The sequence below is a fragment of the Pleurodeles waltl genome, chromosome 9, assembly GCF_031143425.1.
Source record: "Pleurodeles waltl isolate 20211129_DDA chromosome 9, aPleWal1.hap1.20221129, whole genome shotgun sequence".
Lineage (NCBI taxonomy): Eukaryota > Metazoa > Chordata > Amphibia > Caudata > Salamandridae > Pleurodeles > Pleurodeles waltl.
The window spans coordinates 991,783,651-991,808,228 of NC_090448.1; the positions used below are offsets into that span (position 1 = coordinate 991,783,651).

At 44.6% G+C, this 24,578-nt stretch overlaps 1 protein-coding gene across 2 annotated transcripts in view; it reads right to left on the minus strand.

Annotated features, from left to right (window-relative positions):
- Nucleotides 1-7,036: 7,036 nt before the first annotated feature.
- The window catches only part of VSX2 (visual system homeobox 2), a 69,341-nt gene continuing 51,799 nt past the window's right edge, over nucleotides 7,037-24,578 (minus strand). The window contains exons 4-5 of one of the 2 annotated variants that reach the window (XM_069208501.1): nucleotides 21,462-21,642; nucleotides 7,037-9,808 (exon numbers count right to left, since the gene is read on the minus strand). In XM_069208501.1, coding sequence (XP_069064602.1) covers nucleotides 9,429-9,808; nucleotides 21,462-21,642 — 561 coding nt within the window. In that variant the 3' untranslated portion in view covers nucleotides 7,037-9,428. The remainder of the gene's footprint in view (nucleotides 9,809-21,461; nucleotides 21,643-24,578) is intronic. The other variant, XM_069208502.1, reaches the window with a different exon arrangement.

Sequence of the window (24,578 nt, forward strand, 5' to 3'; positions counted from 1 at the left end):
TCAACCTAGCAATTTGGCTCCTGAGGTTATAGTTTGGCTACCTTGGCTTACCACCAGAATGTATGAACATTCTCAAGGAATCCCGCAGACCTACCATTAGAACCTGTTAGAAAGCAAAATGGAAGCGTTTTGTTTGCTACTGCCAACCCAAACAAATTGATCCTATGAAAGCCGCGGTGCAAGACGTTGCCGGCTACCTGCTTCATTTGCAGAAGGCATATGTAGCATACACTTCTATACACTATTTGCTGCAATGGCTGCCTATCTTCAGAATAACAGCATCTCTCATTGTTCAAAATTCCAGGCACTGAAGCTTATATGAAATATTCCGCCTCTGGTTTCTCCAGCACAGTCCTGAAACGTTAACATTGTTCTCACTAGGCTCATTGCTTCCCCATTTGAGTCTCTTCCCTCATGCCGACTTCAGTTTGTCAATGAAGGTGGCATTCTTAGTCACCATCACCTCACTTAGGAATGTTAGTGCGCTCCAAGCTTTAACCTTAGAAAAAACTTTTTTCCAAATACATAGTCAAAGTGGTTCTTTGCACTAATCCTAAACTCCTACCCAAGGTAGTTTCACATTTTCACCTCAATCGGTCCATTGAGCTCCCAGTCTTTTTCCCGCAAACAAATTCTGTTGCGGAAAGAGCTCTTCATACTTTAAATGCAAATCCAGCACATCCAGATTAAGTCACAAGTGTATACACACTTGCTACACTAAGACCTTTACCTGTTTCGCCCACAGCACACCCTAATTGTAAAAAGTGAGCCACTATGACCTTTCTTTAACTTTCCCTTAGCGGACGTTTGTAAGGCAGCTTCATGGTCTACACCACACACCTTCACTATTGAATGGCTGTCTTAGCACACAAACACGCCAGTGTGGGCCAGGCAGTGCTAAAAACACCTTTTCTTACACATACCTTTCACTTCTTTCTCACTTGCCTGTGGGAAAACAATCTAACAGTGGAGTTGATGCACATGCGCAATATCGCAGAGATGAGTCACTCTACCTTGTGACTCAAAAGACTTCTTCGAAGGAGAAAAACAACTTCCACAACTCCGGACCCAACACTAGATGGCCGAAATATGCAGAACATGTGAACGTACACCTCTACGAGAGTTAAGGAATGCTGGTAAGGTGGTGGAGGTTGGTTAAGGATCACTTTTAAGAATATTGGGGGAAGATTCTGCAATGATGATGGAGGTGAGGAGAAGAGAACAATGATATGATGTCTGACATGCCAGGGGTTGTTGTAACTGAGTGGAATAAAAGTTCAATACAGCATCTAGTCACTTCTTAAAATGTTCAGAGTGAACCCAATGTTGATCGGTTACCCGCCACCCCAGGACTAATCATCCTCTCTTCCATTACCTAGTTCATAAGAGTACTAGTTGTACTTCAGTGATGACGGGCACGTACTACTACCATGACCTCCCAAACAACCCTACTAAATTTGCCCTCATTTATCTCACCCTGCTACTATGATCTCCCTAACCCTTCCACAGAATCTTCCCTCCTCCATTCCACTTTACTCATCCCAAGCCCCTGGGATGAGTAAATGAGGATATACTCCCAATTAACACTTCTGGATTTCTTTCCTCCTCCACCCCTCCATTACTCCTGTCAATCTAACTAACAAATTCTCATATCTACGTCTCAAATTAACTCATAATAATACTAAAACTGTACTCATATTTCCCGATACTAATCCATCACTAATTCTAGTTGGGTTCTGGAGTAGCGTGCTATGCGCCAAAAAGCACTTAGACGCCTCGTCAGGGGTAGTAAGCGCTATATAAATACTATTACAATACAATACAATAAACAATTACACTGTGCTGGACACATGTGCATCTATTCTCTGCATGAATCCGTAAAAAGTGACCAGCCTCCTCAACCTAGCTGTCCACAGTGCTCATTGTGGCACTCCTCTGGCAGTCAACATAACACACATAACTTCCTACATCCACCCTCACCAGTTATTAGTGTTCAGAGTGCGAAATCAGGCTCCCTTCCAAACATGTCCCAGGATTATCTTCATGAGCATCTGCCATGCTATGTGGCAACATTCTCTCTGCAGTTCAACCGGAAATCCTCTACAGTACCTAACAACATGCTCTTTCTCAACAGAAGGACACACCATCCATCACTCTTCTCGTCCACACATGCCTGCTCTTTATTGCCTCCGAGGAAGAGATGAGTGATCTGGGGACACAACAGTTGCTGCAGGGTGCCATTAAGTGACAATTACGTTCTTTTACATTGTCTTCAGTGCTTAAGCTAAACCCTGTTGTGCTTTTTTCAGAACCAGAAAACCCCCCCCAATAGGAGCCAGTTAGTCAAAGACCTCGATGGGTTACAGTAGAGCCTCAGAAGTATCCTTATAACTTGAGGAGGAAGTAAACACGCACCTGCGTCCTTCACACCTCTTCTTTTGCCTTATTAGGGATCACACAGACAGGACTGACTGCTCTCCCTGCCATTTTAATCACAGACTTGAAATACAGGAGGTAGGATGAACATTCCTCATGCAACTAACGACGTCGAGTTTGTCATGAATGTCTTTTAGTCAGATAAGGATGCTTCTTGGATTGCTTTGACGTTACCCAACGTGCTGCCTCGTCTGCCTGTTGAAGCTCTGCAAAGTCCCTGTGGGCAGGATTGTGAACTTGCACTCTGCTCTTAACAGGCCCGTGGGATGCGGTGGTTGTACATTAACTCCTATGTAGAAATGTATCTACTGTTTCTATGGTACCATGGAACTCCTACTTTTATGATTAATGGAATAATTCAAGCATGTGAATCTATGAAAGATGCCAGTACTAGAGAACTACAGTTACAGGTAAGTAACTTATTTTCTTCCTTAGAGTGCCTGTCACTGAGTCAAAAAGGTGTTCAGAAAACATGGTCATCCAGTTGTTGGCCTCTCTTCAGAACGCACAAAGCAATGATCATGCATTCCATTGTGTTTCTGTGAAAATTCACATGAAGGAAATAAAAAGTTGCCAAAATATTATTAACAACATTGGCCACTGCTGCGCACCTCCACTTGACCTGCTTGTCATTACTACGGGGCCTGACCTTTGAGTTAATACAGACATCATATTTGACAAAGAACAGTTACCCATACGAATGCCTTGTTAGTATCATTAACAGTTAAGCAACCTTGCAGACGTGATAATGCCATCTGCTATAACAGAATGAACCTGGCCTGCATTCACCTCTCCTAAGCCACACTGCCTTTCCTGACTATTTTGCTCTCCCGTGCCACATGGAAAGAGATGCCTTTCTTACCCGGGTCGATGCAGGTCTGGCGGAGGGGAGAGGGATCAGGCCACGGTGTCGTAAGAAAGCCTATGCTCTCTGGTGTCATTCTAACTCTAGTCATTGGAGCCTGGAACTGTAAGTATAAGACTGCTCCATGGACAGCCTCTCAATCAAGGAAAAGCCTGGGAGGTTCAAGCCTCACCCTAACTGTGCATGGACAGGAAATGTTGGCTTGCTGCTTGTCATCCACTGAATAAGGTTATCAGGTGGTTTATGACCTCTCTGGATCTTTCCAGCAGCATTGTAAACTTCTTTACCTGGAAGCCGGACTTTTCTAAACTTATCATTGACCTGTCTTAGAGCCTCATTCATAGTTTGGCAGAGTGGATTACTCTGTCACAAAGGTGACAGATATCCCGTCTGCCATATTATGATCCCATTACAGCCTATGGATATCATAATATGGCAGACGGGATATCCGTAGCGTTTGTGACAGAGTAACCCGTCTGCCAAACTCTAAATCAGGCCCTTAGAGTCTCTTTGTCCTCAACTGGTTGCTTGAGTAGGCTGTCACCTCAGGAGGAAGAAAGAATAAGAGGGCCAGATGAGAGGGATCCTGGATCTCTGTTTCAAGAGTGGAGGGAACCAAAAGTGTTTGAAGCAAAGGCCACAGAGCACCTTGAGGCCACTTCTACAAGTGTTATGTGCAACAGGTTTTAGAAGAAAGATTACTAGGCACTAATGTCCTTGTCTACTCCATTATCAAAAATATCCCTGTACCCTTGTGTGCAATTTCTGTCTCCTGTAGGCGAGATACCTTCTGCGCGCCTGTGCTCATTGTGTAGGCCACAGCCTTCTGCTTACAAGCTGCTTCCCATTCCACGTTATTTTCAGCGTACATACCAGTTACCTTCTTTATATTCATGCTATCTAGCCCTCACCCAAATCTATTTTTTTTTATTTTCCCAATCCACTGATCTCCTGATCACACTGTCACTTCGGAGGATCCCCCTCCACCTTGTCCCTCCATGAGCTTCGCCTCGTTCCGAAGCTGCCTCGTTGCAGTCTATTGCACCCCAAAGTACCTCGCTTAATAGCAGAGTAATCTCTGATTGCTCAACTTCGTTTCTCCTGGAGCGTCAAGAAATCTAGGCAAGTAATCTTGTGATCCAGTTGAAGTGGTTTGCTATTCCTGTCCCTGGGGCACCAGTGATTAATGACAGGCTCCACACAGGATACCGGCAAACTGAGCAGCATGTGATTTCCGGATTGTCATGTTGAAATTGTTTCTACTGGTTTCACGTCGCATTGGGTGCCGTAGTGTTGTTTCGCTCATTTAAAAGTCACAGACTGAACTTTAGCTCATTCTGGTGGGTCTAAAGATAGATGGTCTTTTTCCAGTCCTCGTGTTTACATACCCCTTAAGTCCTGATAACACCTTCTTCTGGGGCCCATCAGTTCCCTCCAGGTCTTTCTTTTCTCTGAACGCCAACATGCCCAGACAGTGGGGAGGGAAGTTCAGGTCTATGAGTGACACATGCAGCCAGGAACATTGTCACACCACGTAGGTAGTTGTATTATCTCTGGTAATCCAGGTGTGCTTTGATTTGTGATATAATGGTGGTGGTTCTGTTCAAGGGTATTCAGTGTTAAACCTCGTCTGCCAGGATTGGCTATCTGTTCGATACCCAGCTTGGCTCAGTCTCTATTTTGGGAGACTGGTTTGTTGGCGAGGCTTATGATTCTCACGTATCTCACAGCAGGTGGAGAATGCTGCAAATATTTCCCTGCAGGCATCGTACTGTGTGAGGGTGTTGGCAGAATCTCCTGTCACCCTGGGCACCAAGGCTTTTGCAATTTGAAACTACACTCTCAACATTTTAAGAATGGAAGTATTACATTTTTTTTTAATGAAATAGCTTCCACTTTTTCTTTCCTGGCATTTTATGACTTCCACTCCAAAAATGTTACTGATGCCCCGATGGTACCGTGTATCCTTTTTTTTTTTTTTTTTTAAGATCTGTTTATTAATTTTCTCAAGTACTTTACAGTGTGTTAATCATGACATCAAGTTGTTGTGACGATCCATCCTACATCCGGATCAACACTACTGTCTGCATGACACCTTAGCAGTTCTCTCAATAAGCATTCAACAATAATAGAAAGGAAGAATAAGGAAAAGAAAGTTAACAATAATAAGGCGCCATTTAAAGAAATTGTCGCGTGCCAGCGAACCGGTACATGTCCCATATTATATGGGGGGGGGGGACTCGTGGGAGCCAGAGCCTTTTGGGAGGAAATGGGGGGGGGGAGGGAAGTGAATGAGGAGGTGTAGAGTGGAGTCGGGCTGCCTATCACTAGGGGACTCCCTTCAATACAAGGAGATGATTTGTGTATATATATGCAATTGGAGTGGTGTGAACTCATGGAGGTCGGGTGTCATCTTTTTGCTCCAGTTGTTCTATAAGGGAGTCCCATATTTCCGCCCCCTTGATTACCATTTCGTTATCGCACATTTCGCGTATTACTTGCGCTTCCGCCCTCGCCCATTGCAGTAGATCTGATGTCCATCGGCGTATGTCTGGTGCGCTGGGCGATTTCCATTGTATTGCTATTAACCATTTAAATAGCACGAACGCAAGGTCGGCACACCGAAGTTTCTGTCTGTCCTTTCCTCACCGTGGGCGTATCCCCAGTAGACAGGATTCCACAGTTGGGAGTAAGGTCAATCTCGACCAGTTAGCCGTTTGCGTCGTTACCTCTTGCCACATGCGGTGTATTGGTGGGCACCCCCACGTGTATCCTTTTAGAACAGAGAAGTCACATCATGTGTCATTTCCCTACGCTGACATTAAAAAATACTCTTTTCTAACTTTTTAATTATGATGATAAAATCAAGTCCCCACCTAAAGATCAACAAAAGGGCTTCTCTGTAGCCGCCTCTAAAAGGCAAGTGTGTGCTTTTAACCAACAAAGACTTTTTGGGGGTGTGGAGATTTACTACTGCTTGTTGTGCAGGGACTCGTGATGCGCCTCACAATTTGCCATGTGCTCATGGGCTTTTATAAAGGGTAGTAAAAAGGCGCTATGTTTTGAACTGCATTATGCAAGCTCTGAGGCACAACTGTAGTAAATCTACCGCTTCGCCTGCATGAAGAACAGCACAATTGGGTGAACTTTCAGTGAATTCTACAATATGTGGATCATATATGTAATTTGAAAACCGTGATAGTCTTCTAGGCCAGACTCCATCTTGCACATTTTTTAGAACTTTTTTCGAAAGTGTGAAGAGGTCTGAGGTGTTTTGTGATGCACATTGCTGACAGATCTTGCTTTGTTTTCCTAGTCTGCCCTTGCCTGTCTCCCCCTCCAGCCTGTGGTCACTGACTTTCTTAAATGCCCATCAAAGGTCTGAGATTGTGTTTATTCACTGGGAACAGTTTTTCTGCTAGAGTGAATGTTCTACCTTTGCTTCTATCCTGCTTTCCCGTGGATTTTGTCCAGGTGCTTGGAAAAAAAGCGCAGGAAAAGCTGGATGCTGGAAAGAGAGGGGAAGAGAGGCAGGAAAAAAGCGTACAGGAGAGCGAAGGGTCCTAACAAGATAGTGCAGGAGAAAGGAAGGGGCGCACTGTGGTAACATCACGTGTAGGGCAGACAGACACCTCTTCCTTGTCTTTATTTAGCATTGTTGAGATATTTGTACAGATAGTGCACAGAAATCACAGGTCACTACAAGTCATGACAGATACAAGCTTTACCAATGTCTTTCCTGACGTTATTTATTTACAATGTGTACAAAAATGACCCTTTGTAAACAGTCCACAAAGATAACAGCACAAGAGACCTCCACACCCTTACAAACAGTAGAGGGAGAGTGCATTCGGCGACACTTTGCAAATGAAGAGAGGTGCAGCGTGGTCAGGCCGACCTAGGGATGACCGCAGTAGTAGTGAGGACTGCAAAGGTAGTCAGTGAGGAGCCGGTTCCACAGACAGCCTGAGCAGGCATTGGTAATCACCCCATTAATCAGACTGGCAAATACCGATTGAAGGAGACTTCTTTCTACGGGAGGGAAAGCCTGTGCCTACAAAGACACATTTGTGTGTCAGAGGAGCTGTGTGTGAGAAGGTTTGTGGGAATGTGTAACACCGGTCCTCATAGTGCAGCTAAACCCAGACACAGCCCGATAAACAATGTCGCTGGGCGGAACACGACGCTTCAGGGACTGGTTCATGTAGTGTGTTTTGGTACTTTCGAGTGCATCAAAAGTCTAAAAGTGGAGTTATATTTATTTGCTTTTGTCCACTGAATAACCACAGCATTATCAGGTGTGTGGTGTTAGAACAGTAAATACACACCCCATCAGAGTCAATGGCCGGTCCAGATATATTTAGGTATGTCGTGTGTTAGTGTGTGTTTATTAGTCACTTGTTGGAGTGAAGCATTTGTGTTGCTGAGGAACCATACCATATGGGAGGGCACATCTCTGTGTAGGAACAGACATTTGTGTGCCAGATGAGCCATGTGTGTTTGTGTGTGTGTAGGTCAATAGGTGAATCTGTGACTAGGAGGAGATGTGTGTGTGTCCATTTGTTGGAGTGAGACATCTATATTTTGCAGGATCCATGCAGGTATGGAGGGGGAATCTGAGTAGGGGCGGGGTATTTGGGATGAGGTGTTTTATAATTTGTGGGAGTCCACTACTGTGTCTCATGGCCCATCAGTGTGTTTGGGGAACCATCTGTGATTGTGAAGAGCAGTGACAAACAGCTATGTGTGTATCTAAAAGGCTCATTAGTTGTTGGCATGAGCCATCTTCCTGTGAGAGAAGCGATCTGTTTCTGTGTGTGATGTAAGTGATGCCTAGAACGCATGAAGTCTGTTCTGTGGCTTTGGTTTTCCATAAACACATTGGCTGTAAGATTGACTATTTACAGGCTGCTGCAATAATATTGGTTAATGTCTTTCTATGCAAACTGTGAAGACCCTTCATGTTTACGTAGCCTGTAGAAAATGCAAAGCCACTGTTAATAAGTGCTATTTATGAGGATATAGAAGTTTAAGTTAGGGTGTGATCCTTCACAAACCGGTAAGACAGTAGCCTCGGTGGTCGCAACCTTTCATACTGCAGAGATGTATAGTCTATCCTCCAATGTTTACATGTGACTGTACATTGATTATAGAAGCATGGACAGATAGCAGGATGGACTGAATGTCTACTGAAAGGCATATGGGTACATTGTGTCAATACGGGTGGAACTAGTCTATGCAGGTATCTTGAATGGCTACAGGTTTTCCAGATCTAGCCACAGGAAATGGAAGCCCTAAATAAGAAGATATTAGCATGGACAAGCACTGGGTGGCACGGACGTCTGCATGTAGTGTACATAGGTGTACAGAAGTGTTTCACATGTCCCAGGCCACTGCTGATGTACATACCCACATGTTCCAAAGTGCTTACCACAGCCATTCTGCCTCAAAAACACCAGAAACTACTTTTCAGCAATTCCTGAATAGGCAAGGCTGGTGTTGCATCTCCTGTTATTAAATAGGAATTAAATGTTTTCCAAACTTAAAAAGAGCTACTTGTAAACATCACACAGATCATACATGCTTAGAGTGCTCTGGGCTGTCTGATGTCAGCTACAGCATGGTGCCCTTGTGCTCAGTGCCCTCTTGAACATGGCCTGATAAGGAGGTTTGGGAGTGTCTGAAGTCTCATCCACAGAAAGGGACTGACTGGAAGCTGCTGTCTCGCTGTAAAGCGGATGGTGGGTGTCTGTGTGCCTTGTACAGAAGTGCTTTGCCAAGAAGTGCTGCAGGCTCTCCCTGCTAATACTTGCCTCTCCCCTGAAGGCCGTTGTAGATCATAAGAAAGAGAACCCGCTTAAAGGGAACAGTAGGGGAAAGGCGCTCTCGTCCTTGGAGGGCCGCATAGAAGTTCTGCCTCCCGCTGTAGTCTTGCCCGTGGTGGGGCACAGATGAGGAGAGTGGTCTCTCACTGCGGAGGAGTGGTAGATGCAGCGCACTCTCCGTTGAGAGGGGTTGGAATCCCCTGAGTTACTCGTGTCCTATCACCCTACAGGAGGCAGCGCCCCAGACAGTATCAGGGAAGGCGCTTCCCCTCGACTATGTCCACGAGTCTGGGTTCTTCCTTCTACATCATGGCTTCCTCCTCCATTGATGAGTGCGAGGTCTCAAGCGGCCTCTCTGCCTTCTCATCTTCGTCCTTTTCCGCCAACCTGCTGGTTGCGTCACTGGGCACCGTGCCCAGCACTTTGGCGCTGTGCTCCTGGGCCTTGGCCCGCAGGGCGGCGATGCTGTGCTCCCTCATCTCCTCCTTGGAGATGGGAGCTGTTGCGTTGGACGTCCTCTCCTCCTGCTCGTCTTTGTTGGATTTGGTGAGGGAGGGGTGCTCTGTCTCGGGTTTTCTTCCCGTCTCCACTGCCGCCTCCAGAGACTTTTTGTGCATTCCTGAAAAGAATTGTTGGTATTCTGGTTTAGAAAAGCGTCTGGTCATTGGAAAGCCATCCTGAACTGAAAATAGCAAAGATAAAGAGAGGCCGGCATTAAGGGAGAGCAGAAACACTCACACAGCAGTCAGAGCGAGAGGAGAGCTGGGCAGCATGGATTCAGAGAAGGCACGAAACAGAGAAAGGGCACTGAGAGAAGAGGCAGTTCAAGCCTAGGCAAAATTTTACAAACAACATGGAGTCAGAGAAGGAGTGAAACAGAGAAAGGACACTGAGGGAAGAGGCAGTTCAAACCTAGGCTGAACTTTACACACAACATGGAGTCAGAGAAGGAGTGAAACAGAGAAAGGGCACTGAGGGAAGAGGCAGTTCGAACCTAGGATAAATTTTACACACTACATGGAGTCAGAGAAGGAGTGAAACAAAGAAAGGACACTGAGAGAAGAGGCAGTTCAAACCTAGGGTGAACTTTACACACAACATGGAGTCAGAGAAGGAGTGAAACAGAGACAGGACACTGAGAAAAAAGGCAGCTCAAACCTAGGCTGAACTTTGTGCACAGGATGGAGTTAGAGAAGGAGTAAAACAGAGAAAGGACACAGAGAAGAGGCAGTTCAAACTTAGGGTGAACTTTACACACAACATGGAGTCAGAGAAGGAGTGAAACAGAGAAAGGGCACTGAGGGAAGAGGCAGTTCAAACCTAGGCTGAACTTTACACACAATATGGAGTCAGAGAAGGAGTGAAACAGAGAAAGGGCACTGAGGGAAGAGGCAGTTCAAACCTAGGCTAAATTTTACACACAACATGGAGTCAGAGAAGGAGTGAAACAGAGAAAGAGCACTGAGTGAAGAGGCAGTTCAAACTTAGGCTGAACTTTACACACAACATGGAGTCAGAGAAGGAGTGAAACAGAGACAGGACACTGAGAAAAAAGGCAGCTCAAACCTAGGCTGAACTTTGTGCACAGGATGGAGTTAGAGAAGGAGTAAAACAGAGAAAGGACACAGAGAAGAGGCAGTTCAAACCTAGGGTGAACTTTACACACAACATGGAGTCAGAGAAAGAGTGAAACAGAGAAAGGGCACTGAGGGAAGAGGCAGTTCAAACCTAGGCTGAACTTTACACACAATATGGAGTCAGAGAAGGAGTGAAACAGAGAAAGGGCACTGAGGGAAGAGGCAGTTCAAACCTAGGCTAAATTTTACACACAACATGGAGTCAGAGAAGGAGTGAAACAGAGAAAGAGCACTGCGAGAAGAGGCAGTTCAAACTTAGGCTGAACTTTACACACAACATAGAGTCAGAGAAGGAGTGAAACAGAGACAGGACACTGAGAAAAAAGGCAGCTCAAACCTAGGCTGAACTTTGTGCACAGGATGGAGTCAGAGAAAGCACAAAATAGAGAAGGGACACTAAGAGAAGAAGTAGTTCAAGCCTATGCTAAACTTTACACACAGCATGGAGTTAGAGAAGACGATCAACAGCATGGAGTTAGAGAAGACGCGCAACAGAAAAAGGACCCTAATACAGGAGGCAGTTGAAGCCTAAGCTGAACTTCACACACAACATGGAGTCAGAGAAGGAGCGAGAGTCGAGACAGAGCGGACACTCAGAGAAGAGGCAGTAGAAACCTAGGCTAAACTTTACACATAACATGGATTCAGAGAAGGAGTGAAACACAGAAAGGGCGATGAGAAAAGTGGCAGTTAAAGCTTGGATAAACTTTGCACACAACATGGTACCAGAGAAGGCATACAAGAGAGAAAGGGCACAGAGAAGAGACGGTTCAAGCCTATGGTGAACTTTACACTCAGCGAGGGTTCAGAGAAGCGGCAAAACAGAGAAAGAACACACAAGAGCATGTCAAAATCAAACCTAGATAAAACATTACATACAGCATGGGGTTAGAGACTACGCAAAATAGAAAAAGGTTTTTGAGTTAAGAGGTGCTTCAAACCTAGGCTAAACTTTACACATAGCGTGGAGTAGAAGAGGATTAAAGTGGATACATAATATACACAATAGAGCAACATAGAGCGGAGAGAGGACTAAGAGGTGGGGACAAGAAAAGAAATGTGGAAGAAGAGATGTAATGGCAGATAACTGGATTTCAGAGAAACATAAAAGGAGACAAATATAGAAAGGGAATGGAGCAATATAATTGCAGAGATAGGTGGCAAAGCTGTGGGAAATAGCACATATAGAAAGGGAAGAGTGAAAATAAGCAAAAAAAGGACAGCAGGAAAATTGAGAGAGAGACATATGGCTGGGCAGCTGGAAATTGTTTTTTTTGAGCGGTGGTTGGATTTAGAGTGCTGGAGTATGTGGAGAGTTGGGGTATTTGGAAAGGTGGAGTAGTCTGGCAAGAAGGTGATATTTGGAGAGGTAACAGTGTTTGGAAAGACAAAGCATGGGAGAAATTGGCTATTTTAGATGTAGGACATTTGGGTAGGTAGCTATTTTTGAGAGGTAGGTTAGTTGGAGACATGAGTGAATTAGAGTAGTAAGAAGTGACATTTGGGGAGGTAGAGCATTTGAGAAGTGGGGTGTTTTGAAACTGTAGCGATGTTTAGGAAGGAGAGGCATTTGTATGATGTAGGCTATTTGTGACATGGGCATTTAGAGAGGTATGGCATTTGAAGATGTCATTATTTAGGGAGATGAGGCAAGTGCAGAGTTGGGGTATTTGGAAATGTAGTGTTGTCTAGGAAGGCAAGGCATTTGCATGAGGTAGGCTGTTTGTAAGGTAGGCATCTGGTGAATGGGACATTTGGAGGTGGGGCTATTTGGAGATCTAAATGTGGGGTCATTGGTGAGATCGGGTATCTAGAGAATTTGGATATTTTGAGAGGTGGGCATTTAGAGAAGTGTAGTATTTAGAGAGGTGGGGCGATTGGAGGGTTACGGTACTTGGACTGGTAAGCTATTTGGAGGGTGAGATATTTTAATAGGTGGGATATCTGAAGAAGCTGACATTTGTAGAAGTGGGTATTTTTGAGGGGCAAAAAGGAGAGTAGCGTAGAGGAGAATGAGAAATTTACAGAAGTGAACAAAAATATAGAAATCTGGCAATCTACAGACAATGGAAGGAAAAAGCAGAGAAATAAAGCACAGATTTCAATATAGTAGAGGGACTTAAGGGAAAGATCAAGAGAGAACTGAGAGCTAAAGAATGATACATATTTAGTGGGACTTTGTGGGACCCCGCAAGTTTGGAAATGGTAGAGAGGTGAAAACAAAGGCTAAGACAGACAATGGGTTGAGAAAACGCTACTTAAATCTATGTGTACCCTGCAGGTCACATGTTTGAATCCCCACAGCTGTGATTCAGCCTTTTTGCTTCTTTGACCAAAGAATGAGCACCATTACAAAGGGTAATTGTAACACTCATTATTACAGTGTCAACACAAGTCAATTTGTGGAGTATACTGGTAAGCAAAAAGGTTCATCTGTTTAACACTACAGATGTATGTAGGGATGAATATGGTATTTAACAAAGAGCTGTACATTGTCAAAGACAAGAATAAAGTCAACAAGTCCCAGGAAAGGAAACAACATTGTGGAAGGTTAATGCATTATGATATAGTGATCTCTAAAGAGGAGAGTTTTCAAATCTTTCCTAAGTTGGAGCAGCGTTGGGCGATCCTGATAGATACTAGGATGGTGTGTAACAGATCCCGGGTGCACAGATTGAAAAAGCCTGCTCTTTTGTTTTTTCTTTTCTACACTTCTTAGTCTGCAATCTGGTGGTGTCCGGGCTACAGGTGTGCCATAATCCACAGATAGGGTAAACTTGTCTGCAAGATAAGCAGGGGTGCTGGTGGTGAAAGCTTTGTAAATGATGCAGCTAGTTTGGAAGATGTGCCGGCCAGCAAGGGGAGCCAATGGAGTTCCACCAAGATGGGGGTGATGTGATCAAATGTCTTCAGGTTTTGGATGAGATGTGGTGTGTAAGATGCCCCTAAGGGGTGCCAGTGGGGGGGTCTGGAGGATATGGAGTAAGGCTGTGGTTCCCACCAATTTGACTTCTGTGCACCCCCACTTTCCCATTACTGGAACCAGGGCACCCCCACCGAATCATTATTTGAATCAGGGGCCATCCACTAAGTCATTACTGGAAGCCTGGGACCCAGGCCTAAACACTGTGGATGATTTGAACTGTGAATCAATACACAAAAAATAAAGAAACAAGTAGTCTACCAACCACATACACAAATGATAACACGTTTTATTTAATTTGCAAACAAAATTTTAAAAAATGAACATTTCAATTTTAATAGGAAGGTTGGAGCTTTCTTAAATTAAAGTGAAGCTACACATCTCCCATACAATATTCTATTTCATGCACCTTCACTTCTCCCCCAAATTAATCTGAGGATACTAATTTAATTTGTAGCCTCCAATTTCAAATTGCTTGACATTTACAGTACATTTTAAATTGTTCAATTGTACATTTAGCCACTTTATTTACAGACACTTTATTAATCTGTTGATATTAGATAATTTTCTAAGTAGTCTCTGACCCCCTAAGGAGGCATCGGGGACCCCCAGGGGTCTCCGGACCACAGTTTGGGAACCACTGGAGTAGGGCATTACCACGATCCAGATGAGAGAGTATGAGGGCTTGAATGGTAGTTCTGAAGTTGCTTTTTGGAAGAAGTAATTTTACTTTCTTTAGAAGAGAGAGCTGGTACCAGGCCATCTTTAATTTTTTTAAAATATGTTCCTTGATGGTGAGGTTGGTGTGCAGGGTGACTTGACATTTGGTGAAAATTGGGGTTTGAAGGCATCAAGATTAAAGTAATTGAGCCAGGTTTGTAGTGTATACTGTTTATTGTTCTTGGCAAACAACAGTAATTCTGCCTTGGTTGTGCTGAAGTTCAGGTAGGTACTGGACATCCAGGTATGGATGATATGAAAGCAGTTTTTGAGGCTTTGGGTGTCTGAAGCAGAGGACACTTTAAAATAGAGTTGTGTATCATCTACATATTGCTGATGCTTGGTGCTGTTATCTGAGGGTAGAGCACCATGCAGCTCCATGTATAAGTTAAATATGGCAGGAGACAGTACTGAGCCCTGACCTTCAGGTGCCCATGTGAACAAACAGGTGTTGGCTGGAAAGGTAGGAGGAGAATCAGTGAACGGGACAGATTTGGGAACGAAAAGTATAGGGTGATGAAAGAAATATAAAGATGGAGACATACGTTGTATGAAGTCAGTATGCAGGCCTGATTGAGGAGGGATGCAACAACACTGACAACTGGGCTCTCATGTTGGACAAAGGTCCAGAGAGAACCAGGTCTAGGAATGGAAAAGAGGTGAAAAGTGACACAGGACAAAGCAAGTGATGAGCAAACACCGAAGGTACTCTGGACTTTGCTGAAAATGTCCTCTTACTGCCCCTGTTAAATGAGGGATAATTATACGTCCAAGGGAATAGGCAAATTCAACAGAAACGGCTCAGATAAAGGATACAGCTACCCTTCAGTAATCCCAATAAACACATGGGAACAAAACAAGAACCAGTAATAACGTCAGGGGTGGGGGGCCCTGAACCAGCAAGCACCCAGAAGTAAGAGACAGTAACACCAGCAAGCATCTCTAGGGAAGATACACATCCATAATTTAGTACTACTGAAAATTGACCACTGACAGAACATCAGAACCCAAAATATTGTGTAGACAGAATATTATGTCAAAAATAGCAAGGACTAAAATATCAAGAAGGTAAGTGCAAGTAGGTAAGTACAGATTTACTATTCTTAACTCCACATCTATGTACCTTGAAGATGTATATATATCATCAAGGTACATAAATGTGGAGTTAAATGTAGTAAAACTTTACTTACCTATAGAAACTTACCTTCACAATATTTCTGTCTGCGAGATTCTTGACACAATATTTTGTCCCACAATATTTCTGGGTCTGATATTCCGTGTAAACACCCATGAATACACCAACAAGTATTACTGGACAAGAAAACAAGAACAAGTAAGAACTTCCAGGAAGGAGACTAAATGCAGTAAACACTGACATTGTAGAGATGCAAACACCATGCAGTACTGCCACAGAAACAAACTTCAGCAAGCACATCCAGAAAGAAGCAACTACAGCATCACAGAGGCAGTAGCAAGCAGCCATGAGACAGAGACTCAAGGACCACTTAGATCTTCTAGGAAACCTATACAGCTATTAATAAGAATCTCAAAGTTTGAGACATAACCATGAGCAGTTACCATCAGTGAATATTATAAACACCCCTAGGTAAGAACATAAGGTCAGGCAACCCCTTACAGAGATAAAAAGCAGCAATAATATTTACCATAGAGGAACACTAATTACATAACAAAAGCACAGAGAGGAAGCTCAAGCACTTTCTAGCATGCCTGGCAAAGCTCAAAAGGACCTTCAAGCAACAGGTAAGAACCAGAAGACCAACAATCTCTCACATTAAAAAAAATAAGCTCTATTAGGTATCCCCAGTGAAGAATGCAAGCACCTGCAAGGAAGCCAAAGCTCTAGCAAACAGTCCCAGACAAAACCTCAAGCTACAGCTACCACTATAAGGGAAAAATACAAGCTCCGGCTATGTCACCAGTTAGGAGACACAGTATCCAACCAGGATCTTCAGGAAAGAACATAAGCTCTATCATAGTTCAAGGATGAAAAGCATGCTTATTCATGTTTCCTCAGACAAAAGGTGCAAGTTTCAGTATGCTTCAACAAATGCCCCAGACCAAAAAAGCAAGCTCCCAGACACAAGACACGGAACAAGTGGAAGCTCCAGGAAATACCTCCGGGGAGAAACGGACGCTCCAACACACAATAACAATGAAAATAAACACTGCAGAAAACATTATCAGAGAAATATACAGGCTATGACAAATCTAACAGTGGTGAAGAGCTCCCTCCCTCGCTAGCACCATATAGAAAAATACAAACTCCATAAAAAACAACCCCAGTGAAATGACCACAAGATTGAGAAAACATTACAGGTAAGAGACACAGGTCTCAAATATGATCCAGCTCTGCCCACCAACTACAGTGAAGAACAGAAGCTGCAACTAGCACTTATAAGGAAGAACCAAAGTTAATAATCACCTGTTAGGAAAATAAGGTTCAGCAAGTATCCCAGTGAAAAAAATTACAACTCCAAGCAAACACAGGAGGTAATAGCCAATTCTCCAACGGTACACAAAAAAACAGAACTTGTAAGCTGCAGCTTACATCTATATGGAAAAGGCTCAAACGCCAACATAAAACCACTGAGGAAAACTCAGGCCTCATCACAGACCCACAGGAGAGAATACAAGCTCCAACAAAAATCGTAACAGTAAAAAGGGTCAAAAAGCACCCTCTCTACAAAAAAGCCTAGGGCCAGAGGCAATAGAGGCAATAGAAACAACCTACCAAGCACCTCCATTGAAAAATACTATCTCCAGCTAGTACCCGCAGTAAAAAAATACAAACAATTCTGAAAATACCATCACCAGTAAAACGCAAGTAACAGTTACTACTCCCAGATAAACACACACTATCAAGCAAAGACCCACTGGGATAGAGATGAAGATCAACATATAAACCCTGGGAAAAACAATCTCTAGCAAAGACTTAGGCAAAGAGCAAAAACACCAGCAAAGCCTCAATGAATGTGCACTGCAGTCCTTTGCACACATCCCAGGTGAAAAGAAATCAACTTCTACAAATGCTCCACAGAGAGTACGAGTTTGAGCAAGCTAATCCCTGCATCCAGGCCAAAAGTAAGTCCAGTAATAGGTCAAGAGCGGTATTGACTAAGGGCCTCATTATGAGGCTGGAGCTCTTGAGACTGCCAGCTTCACAGTAGCGGCGGACTGTCTCACTCCAGGCGGTCCAACCGCCACATTAGGATCCTGGAGGTCAGACTGCCAGGGAATTGCCATCCTCACCAGGAACATGGTTTCCGACGGGCTGACGGCGGTCAGACTTGTGGTCAGTCCCGGCGACGCGGAATTCAGCCTCCACGATTTAACTGCCATGAAAAGGCTGGCAGAAAGGAAGTGCTGGGGGCCACAGGGGTGCCCTTCCCTTCGCCTGGACACAAGCTGCATATACCCCATAGATGAACACAAGCTGCAGCAAACATACCTGGAAGAAACATTACCTCCAGCATACACTCAAAGAGAAGAACACAAGCTGCTGTAAACATACCTGGGAGACACATTAGCTCCAGCATACACCCCCAGAGAAGAACATAAGCTGAAGAAAACATACCTGGGAGAAACATTAACTCCAGCGTACAACCCCAGAGAAGAACACAAGCTGCAGCAAACATACCTGGGAGAAACATTAGTTCCAGCATACACCCCCAGAAAAAACCACAACAGCCTGCACTAAACATACCTGGGAAAAAACATTAGCTCCAGCATACACCCAAAAGAAGAACACACCCTGCAGCAAATATACCTGGGAAAAAAACATTAGCTCCAGCACACACTCCCAGAGAAGAACACGACAATCTGCAGCACACATAACTGGGGAAAAAACATTAGCTCCAGCATGCACCCCCAAAGAAAACAAACTGCAGTAAACATACCTGGGAGAGTCATTAGCTCCAGCATACACTCCCAGAGAAGAACAAACTACAGCAAACATACCTGGGAGAAACATTAACTCCAGTATAAATCCCATACAAGAACACAAGTTACGGCAAACACCTGAGAGAAACATTACCTCCAGCATACAACCCAGAGAACTCCACAACAAGCTGCAGCAAACATACCTGGGGAAAATATTAGCTGCAGCATACACCCCCAAAGAAGAACACAACAAGCTGCAGCAAACATGCCTGGGAAAAATATAAGCTCCGGCATATAGTCCCTGAGAAAACACGCTGCAGCAAACATACCTGGGGGAAAAAAACAATAGCTCCAGCATACACCCCCGAAGGAGAACACAACAAGCTGTAGAAAACATACCTTGAAAAAAACATTTGGTCCAGCATGCACACACAGAGAAGAACACAAGCTGCAGTAAACATACTGGAGAGAAACAGAAGCTGCAGAAAACACCCCCAGAGAAGAACACAGGCTGCAGCACATCCCTCTGGAAAAATCATAAGCTCCTGAAAACATTCCAGAGGAAAAACATAAGCTCCAGCAAAGACGCTTAAAGAAGAACACAGGCTCCAGCAGACATCACCTGTGAAAAATATAAGTTCAACATATCCAGGGAGAAACACATATGCTGCACAAACATTCTCAGAAATGAACACACGAACCAGCAACATCGGTGGCAGGAAACAAACTCCAACAGACACTGCTGGGGGTGACAAACTCCAGCAAACATGCTAAAAAAAATAGCCCAGCTGCAGCAAATATCCCAAGGCAAAAGCACAGGCTCCGGCAAACATCTTCATAAAAGTACTCAAGCAGGGCCAGACCAGAAATCAGAATCAGCCCTAGCAGACATGTTCAAACCAGTACCTTACTTTAGGAGGCCGCCATTAAAATGGGGGCATGCTTGTGTCAAGGCAGCCTATCCTGCGCTGAAAGCAGCTCCTATGATACAGCGTTTTGGGGAAAGGCCAGAGCTGCATAACAGCCAGCCCACTGCTGAACACGTTGCAGAATACATCCCCATGGAAAACACAAGCTCCAGTAGATTTCCAAAAGGGAAAAAAAACGTATGTTCCAGCAAATATCAGTCATCAATGGGGGAAAAAAAGCTCTGCCATCTACCACCAGGCAAACAAAAGCTTAAGCAAAGACCCCACGGAAGTACATAAGCTCTAGCAAATATCACCAGGCAAAACAATATGGCGTATGTAGAAATCAGGCAAGACACTGGATCCAGCAAACATGCAAGAGGTAGACAACCACATGGAAATATCACCAGAGAAGACGAACACAAGCTCTAGCAATCACCCAAAATGAAAAACAAAGCCACTGCCAACACCCACGGCACATGACAGTTGCTTCATAACCATCACCACGAAAACGAAAACACAAACACCAGAAAACACCCAAGAATATAAAACACATTTGAGCAAAAACCCCAGAGAAAACCACAAACTCCAGGAAAGAACTATAAGCTCCATCTAGTATCCACTGGCAGGAACAGAATAAGCATTAGGAATTCCACGGGGTGAACACGAGCTCAAAAAAGCACCTCTAGAGAAGAACACAAACTTGCAAGCTCCCACAGTGATGAGAAAAATCTCCATCAAACCCTGAAGAAATAAGACAAGTTTTAGTAAACATTCCATAGAGAAACAAAGGCTCAGGCAACCTCAACAAGGGAAGAATACATGCTCTAGCAGGTACCTCTAATCCCAGTAGAGAGCAGAAGCTCCAACATGCACGAAAGAACACAGGGACAAATTTACAACGTCCTTGAGCCGCAAGTGCGTCACTTTTTATAGGGGGAAAATATCCGCACCGGCGGCGCAAGGGGCTTGAAAAATATGCCCCACAACCTCTAGCAAGAATTTCCTTGGAAGATACAGACTACAAGAAGCACCCCAGGAAAGAGACGTAGGAGCTTCCAGGAAAGAGGAAACATTGCACACAACACCGGTCAGAAAGCATGTAAATTCATGCAAAAACACATGCTCCAGTAAATACCCCGTAGTGGAAAAGTTCAAAGAAACCACCTCAAGAAAGATAAAACAAACCACCTCCAGCAAGCACCTATGTGAAGACACACACCTTCTGGCAAAAAATGCGGGGTAGAAGTAAAAAATCCAACAACCACAGATGTGCATCCAGGCTTATGATGAAACCCCAAATTTCGGTGAGAAGGACAATTATTCGGCTTTTAGGGAAAATGAGCTTACAAAAGAAAATGACTATGACAGTGTTTTTTTAACTCACAACGGCTTTTCGTCTTTCCCTTTAACATCCATTCCTTAATCTCCTTTCCTATCCCCACCTTTTCTTGTTTCTCCATCGCTTCCTCTACCTTGCATCACTAACCCCATCTCTCATTCCTCCCTCCAGCATGCTCTCGGATTATTCTCATGCGCTGCATTGCTTGTCGACTTCACAGCTATTTTAAATCACGGAACAGCTCACCTTTCGCTCTACAGCAGAGGTCTTCAAACTGGGGGGCCTCAAGTGATTCCGGGGGTGCCAAACTCTGGCCAAAAGAAATATTATACAGATAACAGGCCTTTGTTTTAAGCAGAAGCATGTTATTGCAGTTTTAAAAAGGTAACAGCACTTAACTGCAATGTTTAAATAGGTCTAGACCTATTTAAAAGTTGCCATCTTTCTAAAACAATTGTGAAAAATTCTGAAGGGGGGCCCAATGATTTTTATTTTTCAACTGGGGGGGCGCGGCATAAAAAAGTTTGAAGACCACTGCTCTACAGTGACACGATGTGTAGTGTTATATTATTTTACTGCATAAGTACAACGCAAGTCTTAATTTGACCGCTAGGTGGCACTACTGTTCCGTTATTATGCGAGCGAATGGCGATTTCTGGTGCGAAAAGGGGCGCAGTTACAGTTTAACCTGCCCGGGGTGACGCTTACATCCGATTTCTCACTGATTGATTTGGTTTTTGGGGTGTTGGGCTTGGTTGGGGCTGTAACTGAGAGCGGGGTTTCGTGAAGTGGCGGGCTGCGGGTTTAAGGAGAGGGCGCCCAGCCTCGAGTTCCATGCAGGCCTGTTACCCAGCAGACCTGGAACGCACCGTCCCCTGAAAAGAAAAGGTCGCGGAGACTCTTACCGAGTAGCCAGGGGGCGCAGGACTCCATGATGCCGTCTTTGGCGGACTTGAGGATGGATTCTGGGAGCGGGATGGAGTGGCGCACCATCGCCCCGTACAGGCCGTACTCTGCCATGACACTGCTGCGGCCCCAGCACTTCTCCCGCTTCCTCCACTTGGCACGGCGGTTCTGGAACCAAACCTGTGGGAACAGCAGAGCAGCGGGGTTATACCAGGGAGGGAGAGGTGTCCGAGGACAAGACGAGGGGCAGGAGCGAAAAGGAGACACGGTTCGACAGGAGTTTGAAAGAGGCGGAGGGCGGAGAGGGTTGGGAGAGGCAGGGGGCGGCAGTGCGGATTGAACCCTGTGGAGGCCCCAGGCAGTGAAATTTCGGGCCCCTTTCCCAAACTATGTCCTAATACGTTTTTAATTTTATCAACCAACAATTATAATAAACCAATTGTATTACACAAAACTAAACATTACACGTTAAGTAGTTTGCACCGAATTATTTTTACAAACTGACATAAGATGAGCTTTTAAGAGACAAACTGGAATGTGAATCTCATGTCCATGGTTTATTTACTTTAAGTTGTTAATCGGTACATTACATTAATACAGTATTTTCTCTATAGAGTCTTTAATGTAAAGACTTACTTTGAGTTGATTATTTTTTTTCCATCTTTTGGAAACAATTAAAAAAGCTTGATTGTAATTTTCTTTCAAGATCAAATCAATATTATTTTGATCCGTTGTCGTGGGGCCACTAAAAGAAGTGCGGCCCACAGGCCGGTGCCTACTTTGCATATTTGGTACAGGGAAGCGGTGACGTCCCACACAGAGATATGGAGAGAAGAAAAGGTGCATAGATACAGAGAGAGAAGAGGTCCAGACTGGGAGGTACCCTGGACAGAAGAGGAAGCGTCTGGATACAGAAAGGGGAGAGGATGAATCATGGGGCGGGTGATGAAATGCACGGCATCAGAATGGATGTGTAAATGAGTACATACATTTTATTTTGTGTGATCTTAAGTAACAAGGTGTGCCACAATGTCTAATGCTTGCTAATTTCCTATAAAGGGAGAGCTCCTCTACTCTCCGAAGAAGCTGCAAAGGAGAGATTCCACCTCTTGGATAGAACACTTCTCAAACCTGGAAGGTTTTTTAGGGTGCAGGCAGGGTGCCACTAAAGGTTACCTCCATTTACTCTCTTGTACCTAAAGACCTGCTTTTCATCACCTCAAGGCACCTGTAATCAGGGGTGCAGCTTAGTCATTGAATAGGGGCTGGGTGGGGAGTTGGGGATGAGCCTCAGAGTGCCCCAACAATCATGCTGGGACATCTTGTTAAAACACTTTATGAGAAGCAGGACATGAGGGGGGCTTAAGGGGCAGTGAAAAGAGAGAGGGGTGTGGATTGTTAGGTGTACGTAACACACAATCGTTTTCCAACTAATCAACATTTCTAAGGCCTTCAAAACAGAGAGTGAGTGTATCTTTTTGTCAGTGTGGGCATGGAGAATGCCAGGTGAAATCCGTCAGACACTTCACATTTCCAGACTGAAAGCACTTGTACCCAGCTATGGTCTACTTGTGGTAGAAGTCACTTTAAAATGCTACCACAGGGAAATATGTGCTTGCACATATATTTCCACACAGATAATATAATACACCCTGCCTCCTGGGCTTTAGGAGGCCTACCTTACGGATGACTGACATATTAAATGCAGTGAAGTGACCCTGTCACACATGGTGTGTGCAGGGTCGATCTCGAGCAGACAGGCTGCTTGCGCAGATCTGGCATGGCAGATCTGCAGACTTCATTTTTACCTGGGTGACTGATGGTGATACAATAAGTGCTGCAGCCCTAGTACCCTCTTTACCACCCATGCCCTGGGCACCCCTGGTATCATATACTGGGAACAGACAATGTGTTTAAATCTATGTCAATTTGGTATACCAAGTCACATTGCAATTTAAAGGGAAAAAGCACAGGTGCTGAGGTCTGGCTAGCCGGCCTCAGCACACTCTCAGATCAAAAACCACGGCATCTGGTAGTGAATATGGGACTAAAAATGTGGGGGGCATTGCAATGCTAGTCCCTTTTCCAACAACAAACTTCTGTTAACTCATCTCATTTAGAAGTGCTATCCTCTTAATAATGATATTTACATGATGCTGCAGACTTCTATAGGCTCACCCTCTTTGCAAACCTGTGTTATCGTCAAAACCAGTTTTTACCTCAAGTCATTTTAATGCACGTACCCTTTTATCAGTGGCGGCTCACAGGAGGAAAAAAGGATGGGGCGGCGCAGCACGTGGTTGTGGGAGGCAAAAACAATCAAAGGATTTTTTTTTAAATGTACCTTTCTTGCTGCCCTGCGCCACTCTGATCCGCTCCTTGGTCCTCCACTGCAGCAACAAGCTCCCAGCCTGTCCTGCTTCCAATCCTAATGCTGCATTCATGCTGCTAGCGTTAGGATTGGATGGAGTGCCCAGCCAGGGCGCTCCAAGGCAGAGTGAGAGTCTCTGCCGTTGCCGGGTTGGAGAGAGCCTACTGCCCATGTGGGGTTGGCCGGCCCTTCCCCGTCATTGCCCGTGGCCCACCCCTTTTACAAGAAAACGATAGTAAACATAGTTTATTATTGTTTTCTTGTCAAAGTTTTGCAGCTGCTGCTGCTGCTGCTGGCAGTGACGCTCCTCCACCATAGCGGAGGAGCCACCCCTGCCTCTCAACCTTTTGGCCAAGGGCATAGCTGCCAGTGGTGCAGCGGCACCAGATCCCAGAGGTGGGAGGTGCCCAGTCTATCCTACACCATCTGCAGTTATTTTAGAGACCTTCCTTTCAGAACTGTTCAAACACAGAATCTGCCTTGGGGTTTGGCATGATGTTTACTCTATGAGAAGAGTGAGAGGAGAAGGGATACAGAGGGAGTAGAAGATAAGGGAGAAATGGAAAAGAGGAAAGGGATGGAATGAAATGAGAGGGTGAAAGATACAAAGGTGAGGAAAAGGGAAATTGAATGGAATGGTGTTAGGGATCAGACAAACGGAGTAAAGGGGTAAGGACGAGCAAAAGAGGCACGAGGACAGCAAAGGGGCCTGAAATAAGAATGCTGAGAAGAAGGTAAGAAAGTG